The sequence below is a fragment of the Barbus barbus genome, assembly GCF_936440315.1.
Source record: "Barbus barbus genome assembly, chromosome: 11".
NCBI classification, from domain to species: Eukaryota; Metazoa; Chordata; class Actinopteri; order Cypriniformes; family Cyprinidae; genus Barbus; species Barbus barbus.
This window is the reverse complement of record NC_136739.1, coordinates 26,745,681-26,773,497: the sequence shown is the minus strand read 5'-3', so window position 1 is coordinate 26,773,497 and position 27,817 is coordinate 26,745,681. Positions and strand designations below refer to the sequence as shown.

Below are 27,817 nucleotides of genomic sequence, written 5' to 3'. Positions count from 1 at the left end.
CATTGTCTTTCCTTCTTGTTTTCCTACTAGGGGTTTAAATCTGTCATCTGCAACCCAAGACAAATGGGACACAAACTCTTTTCTTGTTCCCTTGTAAAAAAGAGCCTATGAGCAACAGCAGTAAAGTCAGTGCAGTTAAGACTGTCATAAAGCCAGTTTACCGTCCTTGTTAGCAACTAAACCAAGTCAAACAGACTTTATCAGTGAATGATAACCAAAAACAAAGAATTACTGTTACAATATACAATATTAGCAAAGAACAAACTATCTTTAAAGAATAGTAATGAAGAACATGCAGTGTAATTCAACGGAGCCAGAGTGGATGCTTATGAGAGAGCATTGACAAAAGGGGGAGGAAAATTAGGGTTGGCAGCATTCTTCTTACTTAAGGCTGTTAAAAAAGAGACAGCAGAGAGTGGGGCTGGGGCTGATTGCTGCTCTGAGCAGGAAAAACCTCAGTCTTTCTTCATGGTGAAGCGATAACCTGGACTCTTTTTTCCCTTCTCTTCCCGGTTACTTTGCACACAAGAACAGCTCATGTCTTTGATATGGGCATGATGATCTTTCAGCCTTATAGGACTGTCCTGCTTCTGGCTTTATCTGTGGCTTTTTTACAATTTGTGAAATGCCAAGACGAAGGTGGTAAGTTGCTGTTTATTCATTAAGCTAATTGTTCTGATGCTAAAGCTAATGCTTTTGATTTTGATGGAAAGACTTGTTCTATTATTATTATTATTATTATTATTATTTAGCAAAGAGGTTTACTTAGGTTTACTAAAGGTGACTTGTAAGGCTTGAATATAAAGCTGCTTAAATGTACATTTAATTGTTGAAAAATTGGAACTTAATTGGAGCTTAATTTAAAGGATGTTGCATGCATCTGTATGAGAATTGGTTGTACTTTTGACCAGAAATTATCTCTAATTATGCCTTAAGTTTGGGACTTGACTGTACTTTGACCAGCAAGTTTTACTAGCTATGCCATGTGGTAACCATACTGTAACATGATTAACGGTGATGTCACTTGGAGGTTTGTGGCATATGAGTATGATCAAAGTTTACTCTTAACTCTTCAACATGCATGATAAGATTTGTTGTCTACCCACATCAGTATCCTCCTCTCACATCTGCTGAATCGATTTCAACTCTAGCACTGCACTCACATGTCTCTAAAGGAACACATCTTGCATCTTAATGCAGAGCAGATGTGTGAGGATATTATGAGGGAGGCATTGACTCTGAACATGCAGGGAAAGGGGAAAAAAAAACACCCTGCAGATAAAACACCTGAGTGCTATTACTTCAGTCATGCCCCAGTTTAGGTCATTTCAAACATGTGACGTAATTTTTCCCCTAAATGATGTCACCAGACAAAACAATCCTGGGGAATGTTCTCTCAGGTTCTGTTGATCTTAATGTTTAGCAGATTCTGATATATGCATATCTGAACAACGCGTTTCCTCTTGGATTCAAAGCCTATTGTTGAGGTTTGACAGTGCGCCACCTTGTGGTAAATGATCATTACAACTGGAAAAAACAAAAACAATAAAAAAACAACTGTAATATCTTCCTTCATAATAGAGCAAAAAATATATACAATTATAATATGGCTCCATTGTAAAGAGAGATTTCTTTCTTTTCTCACACCAGTCTGTGCACTTTTGGGCTAAGGAGTAATAATGTTCTTCAGGAGAAAATTACTTTATTCTCTTTTGGAAAAATTAAATTGACTGCAAAACTAAACTGCATGTTTGCATTTGAATAGGCCGTATAAACAAGTCATAACTTATCTCATTAATGAAAAGTGAAAGTGACGTGACATACAGCCAAGTTTGGTGACCCATACTCGGAATTCATGCTTTGCATTTAACCCATCCAAAGTGCACACACACAGCAGTGAACACACACCCAGAGCAGCAGGCAGCCATTTATGCTGCGGCGCCCGGGGAGCAGTTGGGGGTTCGGTGCCTTGCTCAAGGGCACCTCAGTCGTGGTATTGAGGGTGGAGAGAGCGCTGGACATTCACTCCCCCCACCTACAAACCCTGCCGGCCTGAGACTCGAACCCGCAACCTTTGGATTACAAGTCCGACTCTCTAACCATTAGGCCATGATAATCAATTCATTGAAAGTATACTTAATACATGTTTTGTAGAAAAAAAATTAACTGAAGCCTGATTGTGTGCTATTTCTCACTTGAAGAAAATGGCTGATGTTAAATTGGTTTGGTTTCAAGCTAGTTTAAGTCAATAACTGAAAGCAGCTGCTTCTTTCTAAATAGTTTAGTTACAATGGTAATATTTATGCAACGTAAAGAGAAGAAAATTACTCTATAAAAACAAAACAACAAAAAAAGTTAACTGTGCTTTTGAGCAAAAGTGGTTAGGTTGGTAGTATTTAATATAATGCAATTTTTCTCTCCCTGTCCTTTCACACAAACATATGCCAGTAAACACCACATAAAGTACAAATGAAGTTGTTCTGTTCTTCGTCCACTCCATGTGACGCATCTTTTCATCTGAGCATTGCCACATGGAACAGTTTAAATACCCTTAATCTTTTGAATAATGTGTTTTTAATGTGAAAAATAATTTTACTTAAACTTTGTTAAACAAGTCAATACAAATTACTTCTCACAGTAACGTGAGAAACACTGTAATTTCTTTGAAGATTGTCTTTCTAACATTAAACCATTAGTTGTATTTTTTATTATTATGTTGTGGAGCCTCTATACTATTCCACTCTATTTTTTTTAGACTGAATGGTATTTTTTGTTTAAAAACTGGTTCCAGTCATTGTTGCCACAAAAATTCTATTACAACAAATAGGGTGTTTTCACTTTACAGCTAAATATCCAAATATGTGCATTCAACCAAGTCCACAGCTTATGTGCTGATGGAAAACATGTGCTGCATTTTTGAGCTATGACTTGATTACATGCCTCTTTGGTCCTGAAAGAGGGAGAGAAAGAGAGAGCAAGAAAGGGGGACAAGCAGAGAGAGAGAGAGAGAGAGAGAGAATCCTATTCTCTCTTTGACACAATCCTTTAACTCTTTGATCACTGAGCGTCTCTATGGAATAAACAATTTAGAGGATGGATTTTTAATGATGAGCGCGCTCTCGAGCCTGCTCCATGGGAACTATACTTATAAAGTAAATTATGGCAGTCAGCAAATGCAAGCCCAGGGGATGACTTCCAGATGTTAAACTGGTTGCATTGGCAGTATTTGTAAAATATTAAAACAAATGCTGGCTAAAACGTGGTTCTGGAGGAAGTCATGTAGCTGATGTAAAGAACACTGTGTCTTCGAACAGCAAAGGCTAGAGGACAATTGGGCTTGGAAAATGAGAGCAAATGCAAAGTAGGTATGTTACCACTATATAGCTCAGTAAAGTGCAATGTGCAAACTAAAAAAAACTTCCACTAAAAGTAAGCTTTCATCCTCATGTACAGCAGATGTAGTGAAAAATATTAAAATATTATTTTGGCAGTCTTACAGGATCAGGAAGCAAGGAGGATGAGATATATGCCAAACATGGCTGTGTAGAGAATGCAGAGGTTGGCAGTGGAGAAAATGATGAGAACTCCCCTTGGTGATGGTCTATAAGCTTTATAAGTTTACACAGCTGTTCAAAATGGTCTGGAGATCATCTGGATTTGGCCTGTATAAAATTTTAGTCCTATCTGTTTGTCTGTTCTACACTGGTCCCCAAAGCCCCATCTTGATAGATTATAGAAGAAGCTTAGTTTTGCATCGATTAACCTGTTTAGAGCAGTGCCAATAAGGTTAATGGATTATTCACCCAAAAATGAAAATTGTGTCATAATTTAGATGACAGATTTTGAGAACAGAATCAAACTATCAAGGATTTCTTGAAAAGAGCTCAAAAGAATGCTTTATCACAAATTAGACTTGCAACTTCTCTCATAAACTTAAGGAAACAAAAAAAAATTTAATCATTTAAAACAATTTTTGAAATCATATTGTCGTACTACTTTTACAATGTAGTTCTTTTTTCCTTACTAAAAATGTTCAAGCTTGACATTACCACTTCTCATTCACTTTTCTTACTCTATATGGCCAGAATAAACTTTAAAAATTCGCCCATTGTGTGAGTAAATGGGGTGTCTCGTCTCATTTTTATTAGCTCACCCTGCCAATGACCTCCCAAAACAAAAGTCAGAGTATCTGAAAAAAGGCAACCCATTTTTCCACCACGGAAGTAGGTCTCTGCAATACTAAAAGAGTGACTAAATATGAACAAACCTTGATTTCTCGACTGGTTAACTATAACATATAGGCATACCACAGACAAGCTTCTCATGTTCTACATCAAATATAACAGTATCTGGTGCTGTTAATACTGATACTTAAAACATTTGTACATAAAGTCCTCTGTGGCTGGCCAGCTTGAAAATATATCATGAGCAATTTTGGATTTCATGAGGAAAATGTGGTTTTCTGGTCTATTAGAGCTCTTTTGTGTCCAGGGTCCAGGCAGGATAGTTACTGGTCTCAAGAAACCAAACCCTGTAAGAAGAATGCGATGACATGTAGACTTCAATATAATGATGAGATGAAATGATACAGGTTTTGGATTCAGTCCATAAGATCAATGCAAAGTAGAACAAACTATTCAGTATAAATATTCCATTACTTTTGACTTTTGCCAGTGACTAATAGAACACAGCCCCATAATTATGACTACAGTGCGTTGGAAATGAAACAGATGTCATACAATCTAGAAAAGGGATTGAGGGCTAAGCAGAGAAGTCCGTTTTCAATTCAAATTGAGTTTGAATGTATACCAACATATTTGTGGGATATTAACTTTTTTCTGAATAGTTTTTTGTTTGAGAGATCCCTAACAAATACGCATTTACTAATATATGTATTGCAGTATTTGTTATTCAACTTCAGTTGTGTAAAACTGCATCTTGATACAACTAATCCCACTCTAGAGAAAAATGAGAACTCTCAACATGAGAACACACTGTGCTTTTCAACACAAGCAACTATCCTGCACTTCACACACTCATAACTAGGACATCTGAGTCAGCCTGGTTTATATGGAAACATCTGCACAGTTTATTATTGAGTCATGGATTAGATTAGATTCTAATAGTGTGTGATCCTGAGATGCCATGTGGCAGTCACATTTCAGTTTCTAAATGCCAAGGATTTATTAGAAAATTACATATCTTTATTTGTTTGGACTATCCACTGGTTACAAAGAATAACTGGAGTTTGAAATAGGCTAGTTCTCAAAATGAGAATCAAGGGCTGATGTACCAAATTAATGTTCTGGAGTTTGGTACATTATTGTTCTATTACTTGCTAAGCCATATGTACATGTATATCCAGTGTACACTAAATTATTATAAATAATAGGCCCTTTACTCCCTCATGCCATCTATTTATTCAAGATATATCTGAACTTTTTACATTAAAAAGATGTTAAACATTGTCCATGACATTGCCCTATAGCAATAAACTTTATTTAACCATCAGTACTGCTGAAACATTTCAAATATCAAACTAAAGAAAATGTGATCCAGGCATAAAACTCCACTCTGGCAGGAGCTTTAAAAACACATTCACGAGAGAAACATTTTTCCACCTTGTAAGTCAGTTAATTTGTGTATCTTCACAGCAGGAAGTCTCTCACATTGGCATTTCCTCTGGAGAGAACGCTGAGTAATGTCTAGGTCTGAGCAATGATATCATTCCCTGCTGTCTCATAATGGATAGAACAAATTTACTTCTCTTTACTGAATTACATTTTAGTAAGGAGGCTGTTATTTTTATTACAAATATAGTTGATGGTAATTAAGAATTAAAGGTGACATATAATGAAAATCTGACTTTTTCCACGTTTAAGTGCTATAATCAGGTCCCCGGTACATCTACCAACCCAGAAAACGTGAAAAAGAACAACCCAGTATTATTTTTTATTTTTTTTGGTAAGCCTGTCTCAGCAAGCTTGTGAAAAAATAAGCTGCTCAGATTTTGCTCCCCCCCCCCCCCCGTAACGTAGAAAGGGGATCTTATTATAATATACTGCCCCTGAATCTGCAAGTTTCCACCTACGCCACCGCTATTGTGTTTTTGCAAGCAAAAACGTTGTACCAGTTCTAACGCCAAACAAAGCATGCTAACGGTTCTGTCTTTGGCTGCACTGATGAGCATAGAACACTATTTAGAGTACCAGCCTCAGTGGAGACAAGAAAGCAGTATTGATTTATTTACTGTATATTACGCTGCTGCCACACCGATCTAATATAAACATGAAACATCTTTCCTAGCTGCTAAAACATAACTTTTTACCTCTGTTTTTGTAACTCATGTGTGTAGTTTTTAACAAACTTGTGCGTATTTGACAGTTTAAGCGCAATAAGACTTGAAAGAGAACTTAGTTTAGTACTCACATGCCATGTGACATCAGTTTTCTGTGCATGTGCATATCATAAGTTTAAACTAATATGGTTTAAAATGCATGATTTTAGCATGATATAAATGATAATCAAAACCAATCAGATGTTTTTGGCAGAATATCTGAGGTACAAGCTGTAAAGGCACAACCCTATTCTGGAAAAGGGGGCAGGGAGCAGCAGCTAATTTGCATTTAAAGAGACATGCACAAAATGTTCTGCTTCTCAAAATGAATAATAGATGATCTGTGGGGTATTTGAGCTGAAACTTCACAGAGACATTCTGGAGACACCTGAGGCTTATATTACATATTGTAAAAAGTGGCATGACAGGTTTAGTCTATTGCTGAGTTTGCAATACATTGTCAAGTATATATGTTAAAGCTCTATAATACACAACCAAGAGTCAGTAAGATTTATCACCTTTGAAAGAATTGACCTTTAAGCTGACCTTTTAACCATTCTAAATGGCATGCATTAATAAGATATAAGGCTCTACAAACCTAAAAGGTTTTTTCAGAACAAGAAATATATTTTCTAGGGGAGCAGGCTGAAGTATTGCAAGATCATGTTCATTACAACTGATTTAAAGTATCTAAAACAGACTTATGTGGATTTTATTCATCACATCTGAAGAAAGTTTTTTTTTTTGGTTTCGATTTTATACCCAAACAGAAACTTTAAAACAAAATCTTATTGATCCAGTCTATTTACAGCTGCTTCTAATGACAAAACGTGAAGCTGATGGTCGAGGGTGTGAGTTAATGAAGGATAGAAAAAGAGTTAAAGGCAAGAGGATGATCTGAAATGTATCACAGTGTGGGGTCACATGAAGTAAATGTTTATATAAATCCTCTCCGCTGATGCCTTAAGGTTCTCCATCCAAAACAAGTGTAATATAAGCTAGAATCATGACAGACCAGCTGTGGAAGCTCTGCAAGCTCTCACAGCATCCAAACAAAGTAAAAGAGGAGGAAACACGAGAAACATATAGGAGGGATGTTTCCAATCCCTGGAAAGAGTGAGTGGGGTTGTTCCTCACAGAATGCAGATATATATATATACATTTTTATTTTTTATGTTATCTCTTAAGAATGCTGAATCATTCAAATCTTTCATTTACTTTTTGTTACAAGTTAAAATTTAATTTATGTTTTAGATGAAGATGTTTCCCTCCTGAATATCATGAAAGGAGGTCGGGAAAGCAATGAGTAGACCTATGTCAGGTCATGAGATTTTGTAGATCTTAGCCAAGAATGTAACTGGTAATGACCTACATATCTTGCGTGACACTCATACAGAGAAACATTTACCCTTCAACATCTAAATGCATGTTAAGTTTGTATAAAAGTGCAGGAGTTCAAGTTATGTAAATATTAAAAAGCAAGCTAATGAATTCTGGAACATCACTTTGTTATGGATAGACAGCTGTCTAGGCCGCTGGCATGATAAACAAAATTATAAAAATAACATTTACAGTTTAAATTGTTTAAAGAGATCTTGGAAGTACGTGTGAATGAAAAAAAAAAAAAAAAAAAAGCATTAAGCATGCCTTTGAAGTTCTTTTTTTAATTCTACACACCCACTTATATAGACATAGATGTGGTAGACACTAGCTGTGCCTTATTATATATGTCTGAATATCTAAATGCAAACACAGAACTGTTACTAAAGATGGCTTTTTCTTCCCTTTTTTTAGCTAAATAACAAAATATAGCATTTTGACATCACAGGCCACCATACTGAAAACACAAAGTTCTCTTTCTAGCCAAGTTTATTATAACACCATGAATTTAACGCTATCTCAGACATGTGGAGAAAGTAAAATAATGCGATTACGTGCACATTCAAGATGCTAGTGGAAGCATTTCTTTTTGTAATTAATCTAGGAAAACTTTAAGATGGTTTCCGAAAGCTTTTAGCATTATAAATGTAAGAATACATCTAATTAGAAATGGTGTTATTCAAGCCTAATCAAGCATAAAACTATAGCTTGATTAACCTGATTAGGTTAAGTATTAAAATAAGTTTATTAAGAACTGGTGGAAAGCGATTTATAGTAGTGTGATGTGGCCATAAAATTACGCAGTCACAAAAAAAAAAAAAAAAAAGTTCTGGGCCAAGTTTTCACCACACATCATCGAAAGCAGAAAAAGATGGACTGAATACTACATTTCAGTAGAGGTCTGTTGGAAATAATATGAATCAGACTTCCTGGAGAGCATTAGCTCATGTTTTCCCACCAGAGCCTTTCCAAAAGGCAAGGGATCACCTTTTCCAGTAATTCTCAGCCACTTTCTCATGGTATACCAGCACTTTTACACATCTGTCTTGCTTTCTGGGCTAGTTGCAAGGCATGACACACATAATCGGGTGATTCAATGAGTGGTTTTTCCATTTTTAAAAGTAAAATTTAATTTAAAAAATGTGTATCAAATAAAGAATGAAACAGGGGGGTATTTAAAGGGATGGTTCATAAAAAAAAAAAAAAGTGTTCTTCTATTTAACATAAAGTTGTTATTTTGAAGAATGTGGATAACCAAATCGTTACTGGCCCCTATTAAATTTTGTGGTTTGGAAAAATATTATGGAAGTCAATGGGGACTGGAAACTTAATATAACTTGTAATAACAGTTACTGTATTTTGTTTCTGTAATACAAAGTTTCTGTATTTTAATATTTTGTTGATGCATTTGGAAAGATACCTATTGTAATACATGTTCAAACTATTTAAATTAATTGTTTACCCATATGCTTATGAGTACCTTTTTCATGCAGCGGTCAAAAGTGCCTTTTTTATGCAATGATCTAATCATGACCAACAACACAAACACAAACACCCACATACAGTACAACTATATAGGACAGCTTTTTTTAACAAGGAGTTGTTGATAAAAGAAAAAATGTGTGTATGTGTGCGTACAGAATATTTATATAGCATTTACTTTTTTTTGCCCATAGAGGATGAGTTGAGCTGTACAGAGAACGGACAGGTGTACACAAACAGAGACATCTGGAAACCTGAACCATGCAGGATCTGTGTTTGTGACAGCGGGACCATCTTGTGCGATGAGGTGCAATGTGATGAAGTGTCTAACTGTGCAAAGGTAGTAATCCCAGAAGGAGAGTGCTGTCCTGTTTGCCAGAGTGACACAACACACAGCAGTGGCAATGACAGACCAGGTGAGGATGAGCACCACAAAAACCTTCAAAACAAATTAATATTTATTAGCATCTTCATGCAAATCTGTATTTTTTTTTTTAATTTTGGATAAACAGCAAATATTTTGTCTATTTCTTTTTTTCTTCTCAGCGGGCAGAATTGCCAAGGTAAGCTATAAGTTACACTCAGCACTGCCAATGCATAGTTACTTAATATAAATGTGAATAAATAAATAAATTTGTCAGTCCAGTGACTTCTGCTCTGAGTTTTACTCTTCTTGCTTTCAGGGTCAGAAAGGAGAACCTGGAGATGTCCCGACTGTATGTTTGAATGAACATTTATCTTGCATTTGAAGATAAGGATGGATATATAAAAATATTTGTACAGTTTGAAAATAAAATTAAAAATCCATCTTAATTTTAGGTTATTGGAATAAGAGGTCGTCCTGGACCAATGGTGAGATTTCATTCATTTACTTTCATAGGGACCTGATCAGTATAAATAAACAGATTTATTATATGGTTCCAATTATACAACTGAACATATATTAAAATAAGCTCTTTAACTTTTTCATGCTCTGCTTTGTGCAGTTTATCATTTCTATCACATATACAGAATCTAATAGATCCTGATGTCTGGACACTAGATGGGGACAGAGCACAGCTCAGTTTATTTGCCTTAAGCTAATTTGATCTATTTGAACTTTTCATGTAACCTTGCTAGTAAAATATTTTGAAACTGTCTACACTGGCAATTCATAAATCATTCAGTCTTCTTGCAATCATCCCTTTGTGTGAAAACTATGACAATAACTTTAACAGACTAATGCAATATTGCTAATGCTATCAAGACTGTTTTATTTACCTTAATTATGTTTTATGTAACTTTATGCGTATTATACAGGGGCCTCCAGGAGCTCCGGGGTACAGAGGAGACAGCGGACCCAAAGGTCGACCTGTAAGAAACAGCAAATTAATTTCAAAATGTGATTAAAGTTGTGAAAAATTGTGCAATATTATTGTAATATGTTATTTTTGCCTGATTTTAATGTCTCTTGTAGGGTTTCAGAGGTCCCCCAGGATATGATGGAGAGCCCGGTGTTCCAGGACAGCCAGGAGAGCCAGGGCCCCCAGGACATACCCCAGGAGTGAGTTTAGAGTTTATAGCTTTGTTAATCATAACAGGCCCTTTGAAAGTAGGACTACAAGACAGAATATAAAAAGCAGAGGGGGAAGAAAATAACAAAAAAAAAAAAAAACGTTATAATATAGTACCAATTAATAAAGCCCTATGTCCTCTCTTACTTAGGGTGAGTTGTCTTCACATATGGCTGGAGGATTTGCTGACAAAACAGGAGCCCAGCATGCCATGATGCCTGGAGTTCGGGTAAGTGGAGATTCTGTCATTTAAACAAAATTATAAGCCAAACACTTATGAGGAACATTACAATAAATGTATCACACTCACATCACTGCAATGCTGTGTTAAAAGAATAAGCTGGAGTAGTACAAAATTAGACAATTTCATCATTTGATTTGGGTGCTGTGTTTAAAAAAGTGGTGGTTCATTAGCCCTCTGTGATTATTTCAGTAACAAAACAATTTTTCAATAGGGAGAGGCAGGAACAAGGGGACCGCCTGGGCCAAATGGATCACCAGTAAGTATTTATTTGATAAGAAATCGTTGTTACACATATCCGGTCAAAAGAATATTGCTTCCAGCAGTAGCATGTTTTTAAATTCCCTTTAGGGGGCGGCAGGACCACAAGGACCTCCTGGTGATGTAGGAGATACAGGGCCAATGGTGAGGGAACATGATCAATTGTCTACTGTCTCTGAAGATTTCATAATTTACTGGGGAAGTCTGCCCCACACTCTTTATTTTAAAGCAAACATCAGCCAGTATAAACTCAAAAAGTGCTTTCTGTTTGCATATCGTAGGCAATTTGCATGGCTCATTTATTAAAGGCAACCACAACTTGGGCTATTCACATTCTCAAAAAAAAAAAAAAAGTAATTGTTGCAATGGTTTTATACATGTACTTAGCATTCTTTTCCCACCATTCATTGGTGAAATTTATCTGGTTACTTGAAACGGTAACCTTTAGGAATACTGGTACATTTTACAATAAGGTTGTCACATGAAAACACTGTACAACACTTCTACAGCATTTATTAATCTTAGTTAACATTGATCTCAGCATACACTAATACATATTCATAACATTAGTCAATGCACTGTGAAATAACATTATTAATGTTAATGTATTATTACATTATTAATTAATGTTATTTAATGTATTATTACCTAATGTTAACAAATATACTTTGTTGTAAAGTGTTAACAGAAAACATTTATTTTGGTCACAAAACCAGCAAATGATCTGATGTTACATATGCCTATGAGTCACAGAATATGGCAGGATCTATTCTTAGCAAATTGTTTTTTTTTTTTTGTTTTTTTTTATTCTTAGCAAATTCTTTGTAACTCAAGTGACTTATTAGACAGGTGTTATAGTTTCAGAATTAAATATACAACAATGCTTTAAGAGTGCTTGTGAGATTGTCTAATAGCTGAATTACCCCTTTCAATGCTGCAGAATCAGCCTTTCTAAGAAATTCCATGATAAATGCTACTTAAGTCACAAAAATGATTGTGGTAGTAACGCATTGTTTTGTTACTAAATGAGCACTCCATGTGTACAATGTACCATTTTTTTATGTTTAATCAACTTTTAGTAATTACTGTTCTGCATTTTATAGGGTGGAGCTGGCCAGAGAGGACCAGAGGGTCCTCCGGGGAAGCCTGGTGAAGATGTGAGTAATCTATGCTGTCATCATCAGCATCCTCACAACAATGTGGGAAAATTAAACAGGATCTGAAATGGAATTCTTTTGCTGCCATAGGGAGAATCAGGGACTTCAGGAAGTGCAGGAGAAATGGGATTTCCAGGATCTGTGGTAAACATTGTCATTCATTATTTGCAGCTTTTATCGTTGGATGGTGTTTGCTTGCATTTAGATTTATGTTTGAATAACTTTTATGCTCAGGGAGCAAGAGGGTTTCCAGGGACACCAGGGCCACCAGGCTTAAAGGGCCTCAGAGTGAGTAAACTCTTAATCTCTAGGCCTCATTTGAGATTTACACATGCATACAGTGTTTTCCAAAAGTCTGAGAATATACTGGAAATCCTTCAAAGACAGTATAACTAAGAAATATTGAATAAGAAATATTTACGATTCTGCAGGTCACTGATCAAATAAGTTAATTTGTGACATTGACCACGTGAACTCATCTAGCATTGAATTGCAATACAAAGTAGAAGATTGTCAGTAGTCTTAGAATTTTAAACTTTGTTGTTTTATATGCTCTCTCAATGTTACCTTCCACATTTGTCAAGTGTTAGAATTTCATTCTCTTGGTCTGGGGTTCTTTTTAATGTGCTATTTTCCTGATATTGAGTGCACTTCATTGTTTTGGAATTACTTACAGATCATCCACCAGGCCACCAGTTGTGTCTAGAATGCATCACAATGCATCATATAAAATACCTGTAAGCCAGAGAAGAAGCCAAGTCAGACTTCACACACAAAATATGAAAGAACAAAATATACAATCATCATGTTTGACAATATTGCAACTTATTTTGCACAAGCACCAACCATATTCAGCACACATATTCAAGTTCCCTTGGTTGAATATTCAATTTATATGAATACTATAATAGAATGTTCAATGTACACAAATGATTTTCAAGTTACCAGTGCAAAATTGTATTCCTATGGATATGTTTAGGTTTCTAGATGGAGTCTACCAAAATAATAATCCTGTTATGTCCTTTTATAATTCAGGGTCACCAAGGTCCATCTGGTCTTAAAGGAGAACATGGAGTTGTGGGATCAAAGGTTCAGCTTTTGCAAATTTACTTCGTTATTAACTATAAACAATATAAACTATTTATATTGACAAAGCTGTAAAAGAGCAGAGCTGTACGACTTCATAATTGTCTGTTTGTATATACACATAATAATTTCACATTTCTAAGTATATTTTCATCATATCTTATTTATTATTTTAGGGTGAATCTGGTGGACCTGGTGCAATGGGTGCCCCTGGTCCTATGGTAAGAAGACCACATCCCAATACATTGCAAACTTCGATTAAAGTAGCATTACTGATGTAAATCCTGTGAATAAAAACAGATGCTCGTCATGCTTACACTGCCACAAATGCTTCTAGCCTTATTTCCAATTAAATTAAATTGGCCTGTTACTAAATGCAGGGTCCCAGGGGAATGACAGGAGAAAGAGGACGCCCAGGCCCGGGTGGCACACCGGTGAGAGCAAAAATAAATAAGAGTGATAGCATTGTTCTGATAACTTTAATACGAGCTTTTGAATATAATAAGATACATTTATTTATTTTGTATTTCAGGGCATGCGTGGTGCTCAAGGAAATGTTGGAAAACCAGGTCCAATGGTAAGGAATTTTAATAAACCAAGCAACTAATGAAGCAACTACAAATATCAAGATCCCAATCTCTAATGGTTTAATTGTTTTAAGGGTCCTTTGGGAATTAATGGTGCCACAGGGTATCCTGGAGCCCCAGGCATGAAGGTGGGTAATGATAACAAGAATTTATTCATAGGTTTTGTATAATTTTTTGTTATATAGCTATGAATTCTATATATCATAATAGTTCAGCTGAACCTTCACTACCTTAAATTGTTGTTACATCTAGTAATAAAAAGGAATTTTACTTTACAGGGTCAACCAGGACCTACCGGTGTGAGGGGTCCAGAGGGACCACAGGGACAAAGAGGAGAGACAGGACATCAAGGCAGACCTGGACCTCAAGGACAACAAGTACGTTTGTGATTGTCATTTTGTACATTAGAACATGATTGCAAATACTAAGTCAATTATTTATTAATCTGTGATGCAAACTGAGCGTGATTCTGAATTTTTCAGGGGCCTATGGGCACTGACGGTGGTCCAGGCTCCAAAGGCCCAGTGGTATGTTAAAGAAAACATAATTACGTAATACATTAATGAAAGAGTTAGCAATTTTTTTTTTTGCAGTTTTTATTACGCAGATATTGGCAATTAACACAACATCATTTTCTCCAGGGAGCTACTGGTCCTCAGGGTCCTGTTGGTCTGCTGGGCCCAAATGGCCCACCAGGACCTCAGGGAAGCACTGGGCAGCCTGGGATCAAAGGTCAAGGGGTAAGGCATTCGTTGCACACGTTGTGGCGTATGCATTTATGGACTGAAGATTTGTTGTGTTCATATAATGTAAAATAGCGTACAATATATGTACTATTTATGGCCGGAAATGTGTATAACGGCGAACAATTAAGAACACTGAATCTCAAACCAGTATTGTGTTTTGTGTTGCGTTTAGGGAGATGTAGGCGTTCCTGGATTTAAAGGAGAGGCTGGACCTAAAGGAGAACTTGTAAGTTTTGATTGAATAATACTGTAGACCTATATATTTTTTTTTCTCTAAGATCAGACAAATTTGTCATCAGACACATTTACAGAATTAGTAACTGTTTTCTTACAGGTAAAAAACTAGGAGGAGACAAAGAACACACCAATTACCTTTAAGTGTAATGTATTTCTTTGTCATAGGGTCCACCAGGATCACAGGGAGTACTTGGACCTCAGGGAGAAGAGGGAAAACGCGGGCCCAGAGGAGATCCAGGTTCTGTTGGCCCACACGGACCTGTTGGTGAGAGAGTGAGTCTAGTTTTTCTTTTATTGCCTTTACAAAAGCAGACTGGCAGGAATGTAATTATGAAAACCAACTCAATTTTCATGGGGTTTTTATTGTCTGATATAGGGAGCACCTGGAAACCGAGGCTTCCCTGGTCAAGATGGCTTACCGGGTCCAAAGGTAATAAAAGAGTTCAGTTAAATCCAAAGTATTAACGAGTTGAATATAATTAGCTGAATGCTGAAATAATACTTTTGTTCATAATTATCTAAGGGTGCACAAGGTGACCGTGGAATTACAGGAACTCATGGTCCTAAAGGCTCGACTGGAGATCCAGGGAGAACAGGGGAACCAGGTCTTCCAGGCGCAAGGGTAAGTGAAATTATTCATGTGTTTTGTCTTTATAACAGAAAAGTAAGAGCACAATGCACCAACTCCTTCAAAAACATCACTAATTAATTTTTGCATCCTCTTTTTCTCAGGGTTTGACAGGTACACCTGGAGTTCAGGGTGCTGAAGGAAAGCCAGGACCACTGGTACATTTTCCATTCATGACTGGAATAAAATATCCACATTTTTAACAGAAAATAAAGTAGTTACTATTCACCTGCTACAGGGTGCTCCAGGTGAGGACGGGCGCCCAGGGCCTGCGGGGTCACCTGGAACAAAAGGCCCTCCAGGAACTATGGGATCATTAGGCCCAAAGGGTTTTAGTGTGAGTGGAATTTTTATTAATTTATTAATTTATTCTCTGTAAGTACGTGACTTATCATTTGAACAATAATTTAGGGGGATCCAGGAAAGGCAGGAGAGCAGGGATCTGCAGGAGTTCCTGGGCAAAGGGTGAGTAACAGCAGTTAAATGTATTAACTACTTTTAACACCACAAAATTTGATCGTAACTGCATAGCAACATGCCAAAAAAAACTTCTGAGCAACCACATTGTGATGCCGTGATTGCAACATTGTGGCACTTAGGTTTTATGTTCAAGCTCAATTAACATTTTCTTCGGAGAATATAAATCTTGTTCTAAATGAAAATGAACTGTACCTTCAACTTTGACTTTCTCATAGGGCCCACCAGGCAAAGATGGAGAAGTAGGCCCAGCTGGTCCACCAGGTCCACATGTAAGTGTACTATTTTGTCTCTCTATTACCCAACTATCTGCTTTTGCTATTGTGTTGTATAGCTATTAAACTCACAATTAGACAAGTGCAATTAGAGTACGATCTATGATTTTATTTCTTGATTTTTAGGGTCCAGCAGGTGAGAGAGGTGAACAGGGACCTCCTGGAATGCATGGCTTCCAGGTGCTTGATTTATGACTATTTAATCATTCAAAATGATTTATTTTCTTTGTTGTTACCTGGCTCTTTTATAAGATAAATCTTCTTACCTGTTTCTCAGGGTTTACCGGGACCAGCAGGTGCTCCTGGAGAGGCAGGAAAACCTGGTGATCAGGTACATACATAACTAATTCCTGGAAAAATGGATGAAAAAGAAGGGACAAATGGCAGAAAGTAATGCTAATCAGATATTTGTCTCTCTCTCAAGGGTATTCATGGTGAAGGTGGCCCAATAGGCCAAACTGGACCAAGGGTGAGTTCTAGTTTTACCTTAAAATGCTTCTGTAAACACATGTTGCTGAGGTCAAGACATGTCCTTATTGGTCAGTCATTTCATTGAACAGGGTGAACGTGGAATCCCAGGAGAAAGAGGAGAGCTTGGCTCTCCTGGCTTGCCTGGAGCCAAAGGTATCCCAGGGGCACCTGGTTCTGATGGCCCAAAGGTAAAATTAAATATCTATTATTAGTATTGAGACACAGGAATAACGTTTTAAATTATTTCAGAATAAGATCTTTTTGTACTGTAGACTGAGCACAGAATACACCAGAATACAATACGAAATAAGCACACTGCCTCAGTTTCACTATGCAGCTTCTTCATAATCCTGACATATTTAGTGAAGTGTTGTAATTAATGCTTTTAAAATGTTAATTTATCATTCTACTGAATTATTTGTAGGGTAGCCCTGGACCTTCTGGTACGGTAGGTGATCTAGGCCCTCCCGGTCTGCAGGGAATGCCAGGTGAGAGAGGGATCTCTGGCCCATCTGGTCCAAAAGGAGAGAGAGTGAGTAGCAATGCAATTAGATTTACAGTGTGCACATAGATATTTGTATATTTTTAGTTCTATAATTAACCTTTTCTCGCGTTTAGGGAGCTCTTGGTGAGAAGGGGTCAGAGGGCACTCCTGGAAGTGACGGTGCAAGGGTAATTATTTGTATTTTTAAAACATCTTAACTGAGTGGTTATCAACTGGTGCGTTGCAAATAATTCTGAGAGTGACAATGACAAAAATAAATAATATAACATTATACATGTTCCTGTTTTGATTTGAACTTAGATTTGAAAGAAGCATTTCAAACTGGCAATAGTTGAGAGAAAGCAATCTCAATATCAAGCGTAAACAAATGTAACAGACATGTTAGTAATTGAACAGAGGGTGCCTATACTAGGTAGAACTATACAAGACTTGTTCAAGCAGGCCCGATCATAGATGTGCACAAAATTCTCTGTAGATGATGCTTAATATGCATGAAAAAATTATCTCATGCTGACGTGTTGTCTTTCACATGTAGGGTTTGACAGGCCCAATTGGCCCTGCAGGACCCGCTGGTCCAAGTGGTGAAAAAGTACACCCACATAACATATTTTCTATATTTTACATTAATACTGTTTTCTTTTACAACATACTTCTAACGTAGTGTTTTAACAGGGAGAACCAGGCCCTAAAGGACCACCTGGCCCTCCAGGATCAAGAGCAATGCCAGTGAGTTAATATTTCACACTCAAATACAAAAGGCAACAATGTTTCAAATTATTTTGATTTAATAACAAATATTTGTGCTAAAACCAAGGGATCCCGTGGTGAACCTGGGCCAATAGGTGCTGTGGGCTTTGTTGGACCGGCTGTAAGTATACATTTTGAAATCTGATAGAAGACTCGTTTGAAATTGTATGCATTAAATATGCGAAAATGCAAAGTTTTTGTCAGGTCATTGAGAAAACCAGTTCTGAATCTGGAACACTTTCAAAATCACAGGGTGTTGATGGTCAGCCTGGTGTGAAAGGACCACCAGGGGAGCCTGGACAAAAGGGTGATGCTGGATCTCCTGGCCCTCAAGGCTTGGCTGGTCCTCCAGGGCCACAGGTGATAAAACATTTGCTTAAACATGGTTTTCAGAAGGTCCTGTGAAGATGCTAGTGAATTAATTATCCCTTTCTTAATATGTGTGACTACAGGGTAATATTGGTGTGGCTGGACCAAAGGGTGGTAGAGGAACACAGGGGGCACCTGTAAGTATAGATGTGATCTCAAATAGTGTATCATGCGATTTTAATGGCTAGTCACTTAACATACCTCAATGTTTAGGGCCCAACAGGTTTCCCTGGATCTGCTGGAAGAGTTGGCCCACCTGGTCCAACGGTATGTTGCATGGACTACAGAGGTTCATAATCACAAATTATGACAATTAAAAAAATTTTTTCAAAACTGTAGGAATTTATTTTCTTAGGGTCCTATTGGTGAGCCAGGTCCAATTGGTCTTCCTGGGAAAGAAGGTCCTCCTGGTCTACGAGGAGATCATGGACCGCCAGGGCGCCAGGGAGAGAGAGGTCCCTCTGGGCCTGCTGGAAGCCCTGGAGACAAAGGAGATTCTGGAGAAGATGGACCACCAGTAAGTGCACCAGATGTTTCTCAGGTGAAACACTAAGTGTAAAAACGGAATCTTAATGGTTATTTCCAATAGGGACCTGATGGTCCACCAGGTCCTGCTGGAACCACGGGGCAAAGAGGAATTGTAGGCCTTCCTGGTCAAAGAGGAGAACGTGGAATGCCGGGACTCCCTGGGCCAGCTGTTAGTATTGTTGTTACATGCTGAAATATTAAAATAGAATCTAAGAGCACTTCTTTTTTATAAGACCTCTACTAATCTGATTCTTCATGATCTTCTCATGTAGGGTCCTCCAGGAAAACAGGGTACATCAGGAGCCACAGGAGACAAAGGACCTTCTGGCCCAGTTGGGATGCCTGGAGCTAATGGACCTCGGGGTGATCCTGGACCTGATGTAAAATATATTTAATATAATTGTTACATTAAATTTGTACTGACTAGAGTTACTTAGCACAATAAATACATGTATCATTCTTGGTTTTGATTATTAGGGACCTGCTGGATCTGATGGTCCACCAGGAAAGGAAGGTGTCATAGGAGCCCAGGTGAGACCCAAAAACATTAAAATGACCCATGTCCAAATCATAATTTCAAGCTGTTTGTGCCAATCTTACAAAGCGGTTTCATTTTTAAAGGGTGATCGAGGAGATCCAGGCCCAGAGGGTGCGACTGGGTCTACAGGACCACCTGGTACCCCCGGTCCTGTCGGTGCAACTGGAGGAATTGGAAAGAGAGGAGAGTCTGTAAGTCTTACATTTTCTTATTTAATATATACTAGAATGTCATCTCTAAAGCATTTTGGCTCACTTTTTCCTCACACTGTCTTGGCAGGGTTCAAAAGGACCCTCTGGCCCTCCAGGTCCTGCTGGAAAACGAGGACTCATAGTAAGAAACCTATGACATAACACAATATGGCATTATTAGAATGGCTCCAATCACCTTAAAGTTGCAAATAAATAAGACTATACAACTGCTCCATTTCTATCTATTTAAGGGACCGCAAGGACCAAGAGGAGATAAGGGAGATTTGGGTGACCATGGAGAGAGAGGACAGAAGGGTCATAGAGGATTTGCAGGCTTACAAGGCCTTCCTGGACCACCTGTAAGTTATAACAAAGATCCTCGTTTGATTCAAAGAGAAAGGATATTCCAAAGCCTACATAATTCACTTGAGTCGCATAATTAATATATAATCAATATATTATCAGTGAAGCATTTTTTCATCATAACATTTTACATTCACTTCATTTTTAGGGCACAACTGGAGAACAGGGAGCTACAGGCATCTTTGGTCCAAGTGGACAAAGGGTATGCATTTAACTTGTTAAATGTGAATGATTTACAACTGGTAAAATGGTGACTGATATGAAACAAAATAATTTGTCTCACAGGGACCTCCTGGGCCCATTGGGCCACCAGGAAAGGAAGGGTACATTGGACAGCCTGGACCTATGGGTCCTCCTGGTTCAAGAGGAGTTAGTGGCGATATTGGACCAGAGGCAAGTTAAACTTTCCTGCCACTTCACATAGCATTGCAACTTAAGGCACCTGCTTATTTGTGTCTCATCATGATTAGGGACCTTCTGGAGAACCTGGCCCACCTGGCCCTCCCGGATCTCCTGGACCTCCCACTGCAGCTATGGAAGATATGTTTGGTGGGCCTCAAGATTATGATGCTGGTCTTCCTCCCCCAGAGTTCAGTGAGGATGAGGCTCTTCCCAAGAGTAACTCAACAAGCGTGTTCCAGGCTGATCCTGGAGTTCAGGCAACTTTGAAAGCTTTGAGCAGTCAGATTGATAGCATGCGTAGCCCTGATGGTAGTAGAAAGCATCCTGCCAGAACTTGTGAGGACTTGAAACAATGCTACCCTCAAAAAAAGAGTGGTAAGTTCATTTTGGAGTATTCCACAAGCAGGTAAATCATTATAACCAACTTTTCAAAGTAAGCCACTGACTTGCTATATCAGTATCCTGCATATACCAACTCAGGCTCACTGGAAAAACATGCCTGTAGCGACATGAAAAAATTATTACAATAATATCTTGCACGTTTTATGACAAATTTAAAGTGAAATGTCCAGTGAGTGGAACTAAAAGCACTTTCAGTTTTATCCAAATCAGATGAACAGAGACTTCTGAAATGAAATCTCTGGGCAGTGGCAATAAAAGGTTAATGAAATAACATACCACTTCTATAATCCTTACCCTAAACTTAACCAATAGTGTTGCAACTGCATTGCAAATGCACTGTACCTGGTGAGCTACTAAGCAAGTTTACTACATCAAAAAAGCCACATATATGGAGCTTATTATTTAATGCAACCATCACAATGTATTAGTTTACAAATCATGCTCTATGGTCAAATAATTTTGAGGTCATAACATAACACTGTGCAAGAGACCACATGAAAATATCTCTTTATTAATCAATACAACTAATCAGAATTTGTGTTAACAGGATTAAAAGTTGTTTTACTAGTCATTTCAGCTGGAAACTGCAATGCAGTATATTTATGGGTACTTTTTTTGGAGTTTTGTAAAAAATCTAGGTAGAGGCACGTCTTTTAAATGAGCTTAGGTTGACATACAATCAGACATATTGAATTACATTTATACACTTAAAGTTGAGGTCAAAAGTTTACATCCCACTTTCAGAATCATTAAAAATGTTAATTATTTGACCAAAATAAGAGGGATCATACAAAATGCATGTTATTGTTTATTTAGTACTGACCTGAATAAGACATTTCACATAAAAGAGGTTTACATATAGTCTACGAGAGAAAATAATAGTTGAATTTATAAAAATGAACCGGTTCAAAAGTTTACATCCCCTTGATTCTTAATACTGTTGTTAACTGAATGATCCACAGCTGTGTTTTTTTGTTTAGTGATAGTTGCTCATGAGTCCCTTGTTCATCCTGAACAGTTAAACTGCCCACTGTTCTTCAGAAAAATCTTTCAGCTCCCACAAATTCTTTGGTTTTCCAGCATTTTTGTGTATTTGAACCCTTTCCATCAATGACTATGATTTTGAGATCCATCTTTTCACACTGAGGACAACTGAGGGTCTCGTATGCAACTATTACAGAAGGTTCAAGCACTCACTGATGCTCCAGAAGGAAAAACCATACATTTAGAGAAAACTTTTGAAAAGAATGGAGATGTTTACATTTTTCTTATTTTGCCTAAATATCTTTTTTTTTTCATTTAGTACTGCCCTTCAGAGGCTACAGAAGATAGTTACATGTTTCCCCAGAACACAAAATAAGTCAAATTTACCCTGATCTTCAAATTCAAAGTGTTTTCACCCCCTGGCCCTAATAGTGTTTCCTTCTGGAGCATCAGTGAGCATTTGAACCTTCTGAAATAGTTACTTATCTACATAATTATCACTATGAGTCCCTCAGTTGTCCTCAGTGTGAAAGGATGGATCTCAAAATCATACAGTCATTGCTGGAAAGGGTTCAAATACAAAAATGCTGGAAAACCAAAGAATTTGAGGGACCTGAAGGATTTTTCTGAAGAACAGCAGGCACTGCAACTGTTCAGGACAAACAAGGGACTCATGAACAACTATCACTAAACAAAAAAACACAGCTGTCGATCATTCAGGTAACATCACAGTATTAAGAATCAAGGGGATGTAAACTTTTGAACATGTTAATTTTTATAAATTCAACTATTATTTTCTCCTGTGGACTATATGTATACATCTTTTCCGTGAAATATATTATTCAGGTCAGTACTAAATAAACAATAACATGCATTTTGTATGAATCCTCTTCGTTTGGTAAAATAATTAAAATTTTTAACGATTCTGAAAGGGGGATGTAAACTTTTGACCTCAACTGTGTGTGTGTGTGTGTGTGTGTGTATATATATATATATAGAGAGAGAGAGAGAGAGAGAGCGAGAGAGAGAGAGAGAAGGAGAGAGAGAGAGAGAGAGAGAGAGTGAGAAGACAAATACTAAACTGTACTCTAAAAAAAAAACTGTACTAAACAGCAGTTTTTACAATATGCTTACAGTTTTACTAATCTAAAATTGTCATTGTGGCTTTGTACCTTAGTACCGATCTAGCTGCTATTTTTAATAAGAAAAAAATATTTTCCATAATTACCAGAATATTAACAGTTGAAACCAAATAAACTTAAATGTTTCATCCCTACATCGTAGGTGAATACTGGGTGGATCCAAACCAGGGCAGTGCAGAGGATGCTATTAAAGTTAATTGCAATATGGACACTGGCGAGACATGTATCTCCGCAATACCTGCAAGCATCCCCAAGAAGTCATGGTGGAGTTCCCCAGGAACTAAACCTGTGTGGTTTGGAGCCAATATGAATGGAGGAACATATGTAAGCATGTTGAGCCACTCTTACAAAAATTATTTTAATCATGTAAATTGTGTGAGCTCAGTTAATACTACTGTACTTAGAATACAAAATAACTTAGTATGACATTGAGTAACAGACGTATCTATCACATAAAACTGTATGTGCCTATTATTTACCTCTTTTTATGTCTTTATGAAGTTCACTTATGGGAATAAAGACCAGCCGGCCAATACTGTCACAGTTCAGATGACTTTCATCCGTCTGCTCTCTAAAGAGGCATCGCAAACTATCACTTACCACTGCAAGAACACTGTGGGCTACAAGGATGAATCAACTGGAAACCTCAAGAAAGCAGTCATCCTCAAAGCTTCAAATGATCTAGAGCTCAAAGCTGAGGGAAATAACCGCTTTAGATACACTGTCCTTGAGGACAGCTGCTCAGTAAGTACCCTGCAGACCATTATTTATATAAAGGCACAAGACTTGTTTCAGAAGCTAGTGATCTGTCCTACTTTCTACTACTGCCTATAGGATTTGGAACACTCTGCATGGAAAGGGACCTTGTGCATCAACACAAATAGCACTAGTTTATTTTAGCATGTTGCTAAGCTATAATTAGCCCCTGACCCTTTGAGGTCCGACGGTAAAGTGCCCTTGCGGTCCGGTGCCACTGGTCTGGAATTTTTGCCGAGGGTAGGGGTGTTCGATATGGCGATTTTTGATCTTGGACGTTAAAACTGTCTCCACCATCTGCTTTTTTGAAGAAATATCGTAGTATCGTGCTACAGCGCACATTATATCAGTTCTGGAGCTGCCGTATAAATATACTGTACAACGCCACATACATTCACATCAGTGTTAACTCAGATGCAGAAAGGGCCGGCGCCAGGGCACCTCAGTCAGAGGGGCTATTCAATTTCTAGGGGGAGCCTGCAATTTGCTGCACGCTTGCGAAAGGCTAGCTGCACTGCTTCAAGTCAGACGCTGATTGATCTGCTCAAACACAACTTTATGCGCTCTGCAGATGGTGCGCCCATGCTCCTCCAATTAATCATTCATTAAAGGGTAACTAAACCCCTGGTCAGAGCCTAACTCCACCAACTGGCAATATTTGAAAAATGCTGGAAAAGTGGGCAGAGCCCAGCGGAGACAGAGGGGACGAACCGAGGGCGGGGCTGAGCAGGGGGCGTGCACCCGAGACCCGCAGTGATGGATTGATTGAGTTCGTGCAGGGGTGTGGTGAGCTCATGCAGGGGCGTGGTTAGTAAGTGCCATCTTAGTCACAGGGGTATGCAAAGTCCAATAGGAAAATTCGACTGCAGTAGCCACCGTTCAACCTGAAGAGGCCAGCACTCAGACGTTTTTACACCATATATTGTAGAATTAAAACACTTTATAACCAAATGTGAAAACATTTACTCAAATCAATGCACAGCACTAATAAAGACACAGTCTTCATTAACTCAAAAATGTTGTTTTAGGGTTTAGTTACCCTTTAACGGTCTAAATAAATAAGTTTGTTAAAAAAACTGAGGGGGCAATGAGTAAATGATGGTATAAAAATAACTTTATTTTTAAAAAAATGTATGTATAAAAATTAATTTTTGGGTGAATTATTCCTTTAACGTTAATAAAACACCAAAAAGAGAAAAATTACTCACTACTCTTGACTGAAAAACGTTAATACAGTTTGATTTAATAGGAATCTATATAGTGTTTTATTTTTATATTTGTGCATTCAATTTCTTGAATGCTCATGCTAAATACACCTATTGTACATATTGTAAATAAAACACTGTTTATTTTATTTGTATATTATGTGTATTTGTAATGTGTATCTTTGTTCTCATTTTTTTAATAACAAAGATAAATTGATGAGAAAGATTTTTATCTTCACCCACTTTGGCCTAAATATCCACAATACTTTTTTTTATATTTTGTTACCTTGCAAGGCTTTGTCTTTATAATATGGAAATTAGTTTATCTGTAATGCTCAAACAACTTGAAAAATCAACATGACAAAGAATCGTGATAAAACCGAGAATCGTGATATTTCAAAAAGAAAAAAAAAAATTGTGATATATTTTGCCATATCGGCCACCCCTAGCCGAGGGGGACGAAACCCATCACCCAGCCCAATCCACACCCCTACCCCCCTCACCCTGGTTCTGCAATTGTGCCCTTGTAACACCATTTCGCCCCTGCCCCTCCTTAGGCCTGTGCACACCACTGGAGCTAAATGGGGGGAATATGAGTTAGATCTAACAAACATACACATACAGTATCAGTAGTCTATAAGACATCACAAGTGCCCCCATACAAACCTAAATGAATGTCTTTTTCTTCACAGCAAGCAAATCGTAAGTGGGGCAAGACGGTGTTTGAATACAGGACCCAAAAAACAGCAAGACTACCTATTGTGGATATTGCACCTGTGGACATTGGAGGTTCAGATCAGGAGTTTGGCATTGATATTGGGCCTGTGTGCTTCTTATGAATCAAGGAGTAGAGATGCATTGAAGAGATTCCTGAGACTCTTAAAGTGACTGTTGACAAGATCAGCCTTGTACATACAGAGCATTGGACTTTGCTGGCCCTGTAGCGAGATATTTATTGTGCCTTCCAAACGTTTCAAGAAAACAACCGCTCCATAAGATTTTTACAGATTGTTCCCTTGAAATTAGAAATTCAAATTAAGTGAATTTTTATACTACAAGACTATTCATCAACTGCTGTTTTAAATTGAGATTGCCATTGCAAATAACACAGTAATGATGCGACACACTGTACCAACACTAGTTGCAATTAAAACAATTAGGATTTCCCTGTTTTCATTACAGTATGTTTTTTCTTTTTTGTATTATTATTTTTACACAAAAAAATGGTGCTATAGAGCAAGTTTGCTTTCAGTTGAGTGTATTTTGACTCCTAAAATTGTACTCTTGTACATTCACCTTGTAATTACTTTCAAAACCAACAACAATTAAAGATGAAAATGGTGATTCATTAGTGCAAGCTACCTCGTTTCTATAAACTGGCAAAAACTGACCACAAACTTGCTGTACATGAATTCTGTACAACTGGTTGTATTTCTCTTATCAAAAGGTACAATGCAGGGTAAGGACATGCAAATAAAATGAAATGCATCTCTCTAACCGCTAAAAGGTGCATTATTATTTATCTTTCCCATAGCCTATTGAAAACCAAGTACACCTATCACAAGTGCAATGCAAGAGATATGTTTAGCCCATTAGTTTTATACTTTAAATACTTTTGTAAATGTAAGAGGCACAATGTAGTAAAATGCTGGTGCAGTTAAATTAGACGCAGTATTGAATTTTTCTTTCACGATGTCATATTTTCTAAAGCATGCAGTTATACCTATCGTTCTTGCACTTTTTCTTCTTTTTTTTCAATTTTAGAACTTTTTAAAGCCATTTGGTATATGGATTTGAAGCTAATCTCATGTATTTGCTTTGCAAATTAAACATATGCTCAGTACCAGTTATCATTTTATTGAATCAATCAACACAATATTTCTCCCTCTTTTTTCTTGACTTTTAAAGATGCATGTTTCTTTCCTCATCTTTTAAGCATGAAAATATATTTTTAATTAATACAATTGTAAGATACTGCTTTGCTTCATTATATCCTCTGTAAACTGCTAGAGTGATTTCTGCAATTTTGTCATAACCTGTCAGAATGTTGTTGCTGTTGTTATTTTTAATTAATATTTTTGGTTTGAGTAAATAGTAAGAAATTGCAGGGATAATACTAGACTTTTGATATTAAAAAAAATATTGTAATTTTCCTGTATGTTAAAAATATTTGACTAAAATAATTGCCAAATATGATCAGAACTGTAAATGCCTATAGCGAGGACTGCTCGTTATATTAGCAGTATTTGGGAGGGGCATAAATATGGGTATTTACTGAACAGGAAATGTTTGAATGTTATATTATTATGCCTTGTATACATGTTCCTGAGACAGGCTTTCTACAAGTTTCTACAACAATTGCACTGATTGAAATATGACGGTGCAGCACTACTATGAATGGAAAAACACTTTTGTTGAACATACAAAGGATGGGAAAGAGCAGCTTACCAGAGCAATGATGCGAGAAGAACGAAGTAACACTCCAAGATGTGGCGCTCTTCAGAAAGACACACTTATGAACAGTAGCCTACACAGATTTCATGACTGAGCCAAAATACATTCTGAAAAATCATGAATTATAGCATAAAAAACTAACATTTTAAGCTTTTATACTAAGAGAGTAAATTTAAAACACTTTAAATTTAATGATAAATTAATGGTACTCAAGTAAATAATTATCATTTTACTGTACTATTACTATTTCTTTACATTGTATTTTCAATACATTATCTGCAACTTGAAATAAATTACTTAAACACTACAGCAT

At 37.2% G+C, this 27,817-nt stretch overlaps 1 protein-coding gene across 1 annotated transcript; it reads left to right on the top strand.

The window, feature by feature from the left end:
- The first annotated feature begins 410 nt into the window (after positions 1–410).
- LOC306876946 (uncharacterized protein) lies at positions 411–27,812 on the top strand. The gene is made up of 54 exons (XM_079428408.1): positions 411–642; positions 9,394–9,615; positions 9,746–9,762; positions 9,883–9,915; positions 10,019–10,051; positions 10,499–10,552; positions 10,656–10,742; positions 10,904–10,981; positions 11,208–11,252; positions 11,345–11,398; positions 12,358–12,411; positions 12,502–12,555; positions 12,646–12,699; positions 13,447–13,500; positions 13,674–13,718; positions 13,878–13,931; positions 14,030–14,074; positions 14,159–14,212; positions 14,363–14,461; positions 14,567–14,611; positions 14,726–14,824; positions 15,003–15,056; positions 15,233–15,340; positions 15,444–15,497; positions 15,591–15,689; positions 15,800–15,853; positions 15,934–16,032; positions 16,107–16,160; positions 16,391–16,444; positions 16,574–16,627; positions 16,725–16,778; positions 16,872–16,916; positions 17,008–17,106; positions 17,343–17,450; positions 17,537–17,590; positions 17,959–18,012; positions 18,096–18,149; positions 18,238–18,291; positions 18,423–18,530; positions 18,623–18,676; positions 18,753–18,806; positions 18,895–19,056; positions 19,129–19,236; positions 19,340–19,447; positions 19,545–19,598; positions 19,689–19,796; positions 19,885–19,938; positions 20,048–20,155; positions 20,308–20,361; positions 20,445–20,552; positions 20,630–20,936; positions 23,232–23,413; positions 23,591–23,833; positions 25,743–27,812. The coding sequence occupies exons 1-54, from the start codon at positions 549–551 to the stop codon at positions 25,887–25,889; spliced, it is 4,485 nt and encodes a 1,494-aa protein (XP_079284534.1). The 5' UTR covers positions 411–548; the 3' UTR covers positions 25,890–27,812.
- The last annotated feature ends 5 nt before the right edge of the window (positions 27,813–27,817 follow it).

What these genes read in the sequence shown, in the direction of transcription:
- LOC306876946 (XM_079428408.1), top strand. Translation starts at nt 549, where the DNA reads ATGGGCATGATGATCTTTCAGCCTTATAGGACTGTCCTGCTTCTGGCT. An exon ending in AACCTGGAGATGTCCCGACT is followed by an intron (nt 9,916 to 10,018) that starts GTATGTTTGAAT and finishes TCTTAATTTTAG; the next exon opens with GTTATTGGAATAAGAGGTCG. An exon ending in CTGGAGCCCCAGGCATGAAG is followed by an intron (nt 14,213 to 14,362) that starts GTGGGTAATGAT and finishes TTTACTTTACAG; the next exon opens with GGTCAACCAGGACCTACCGG.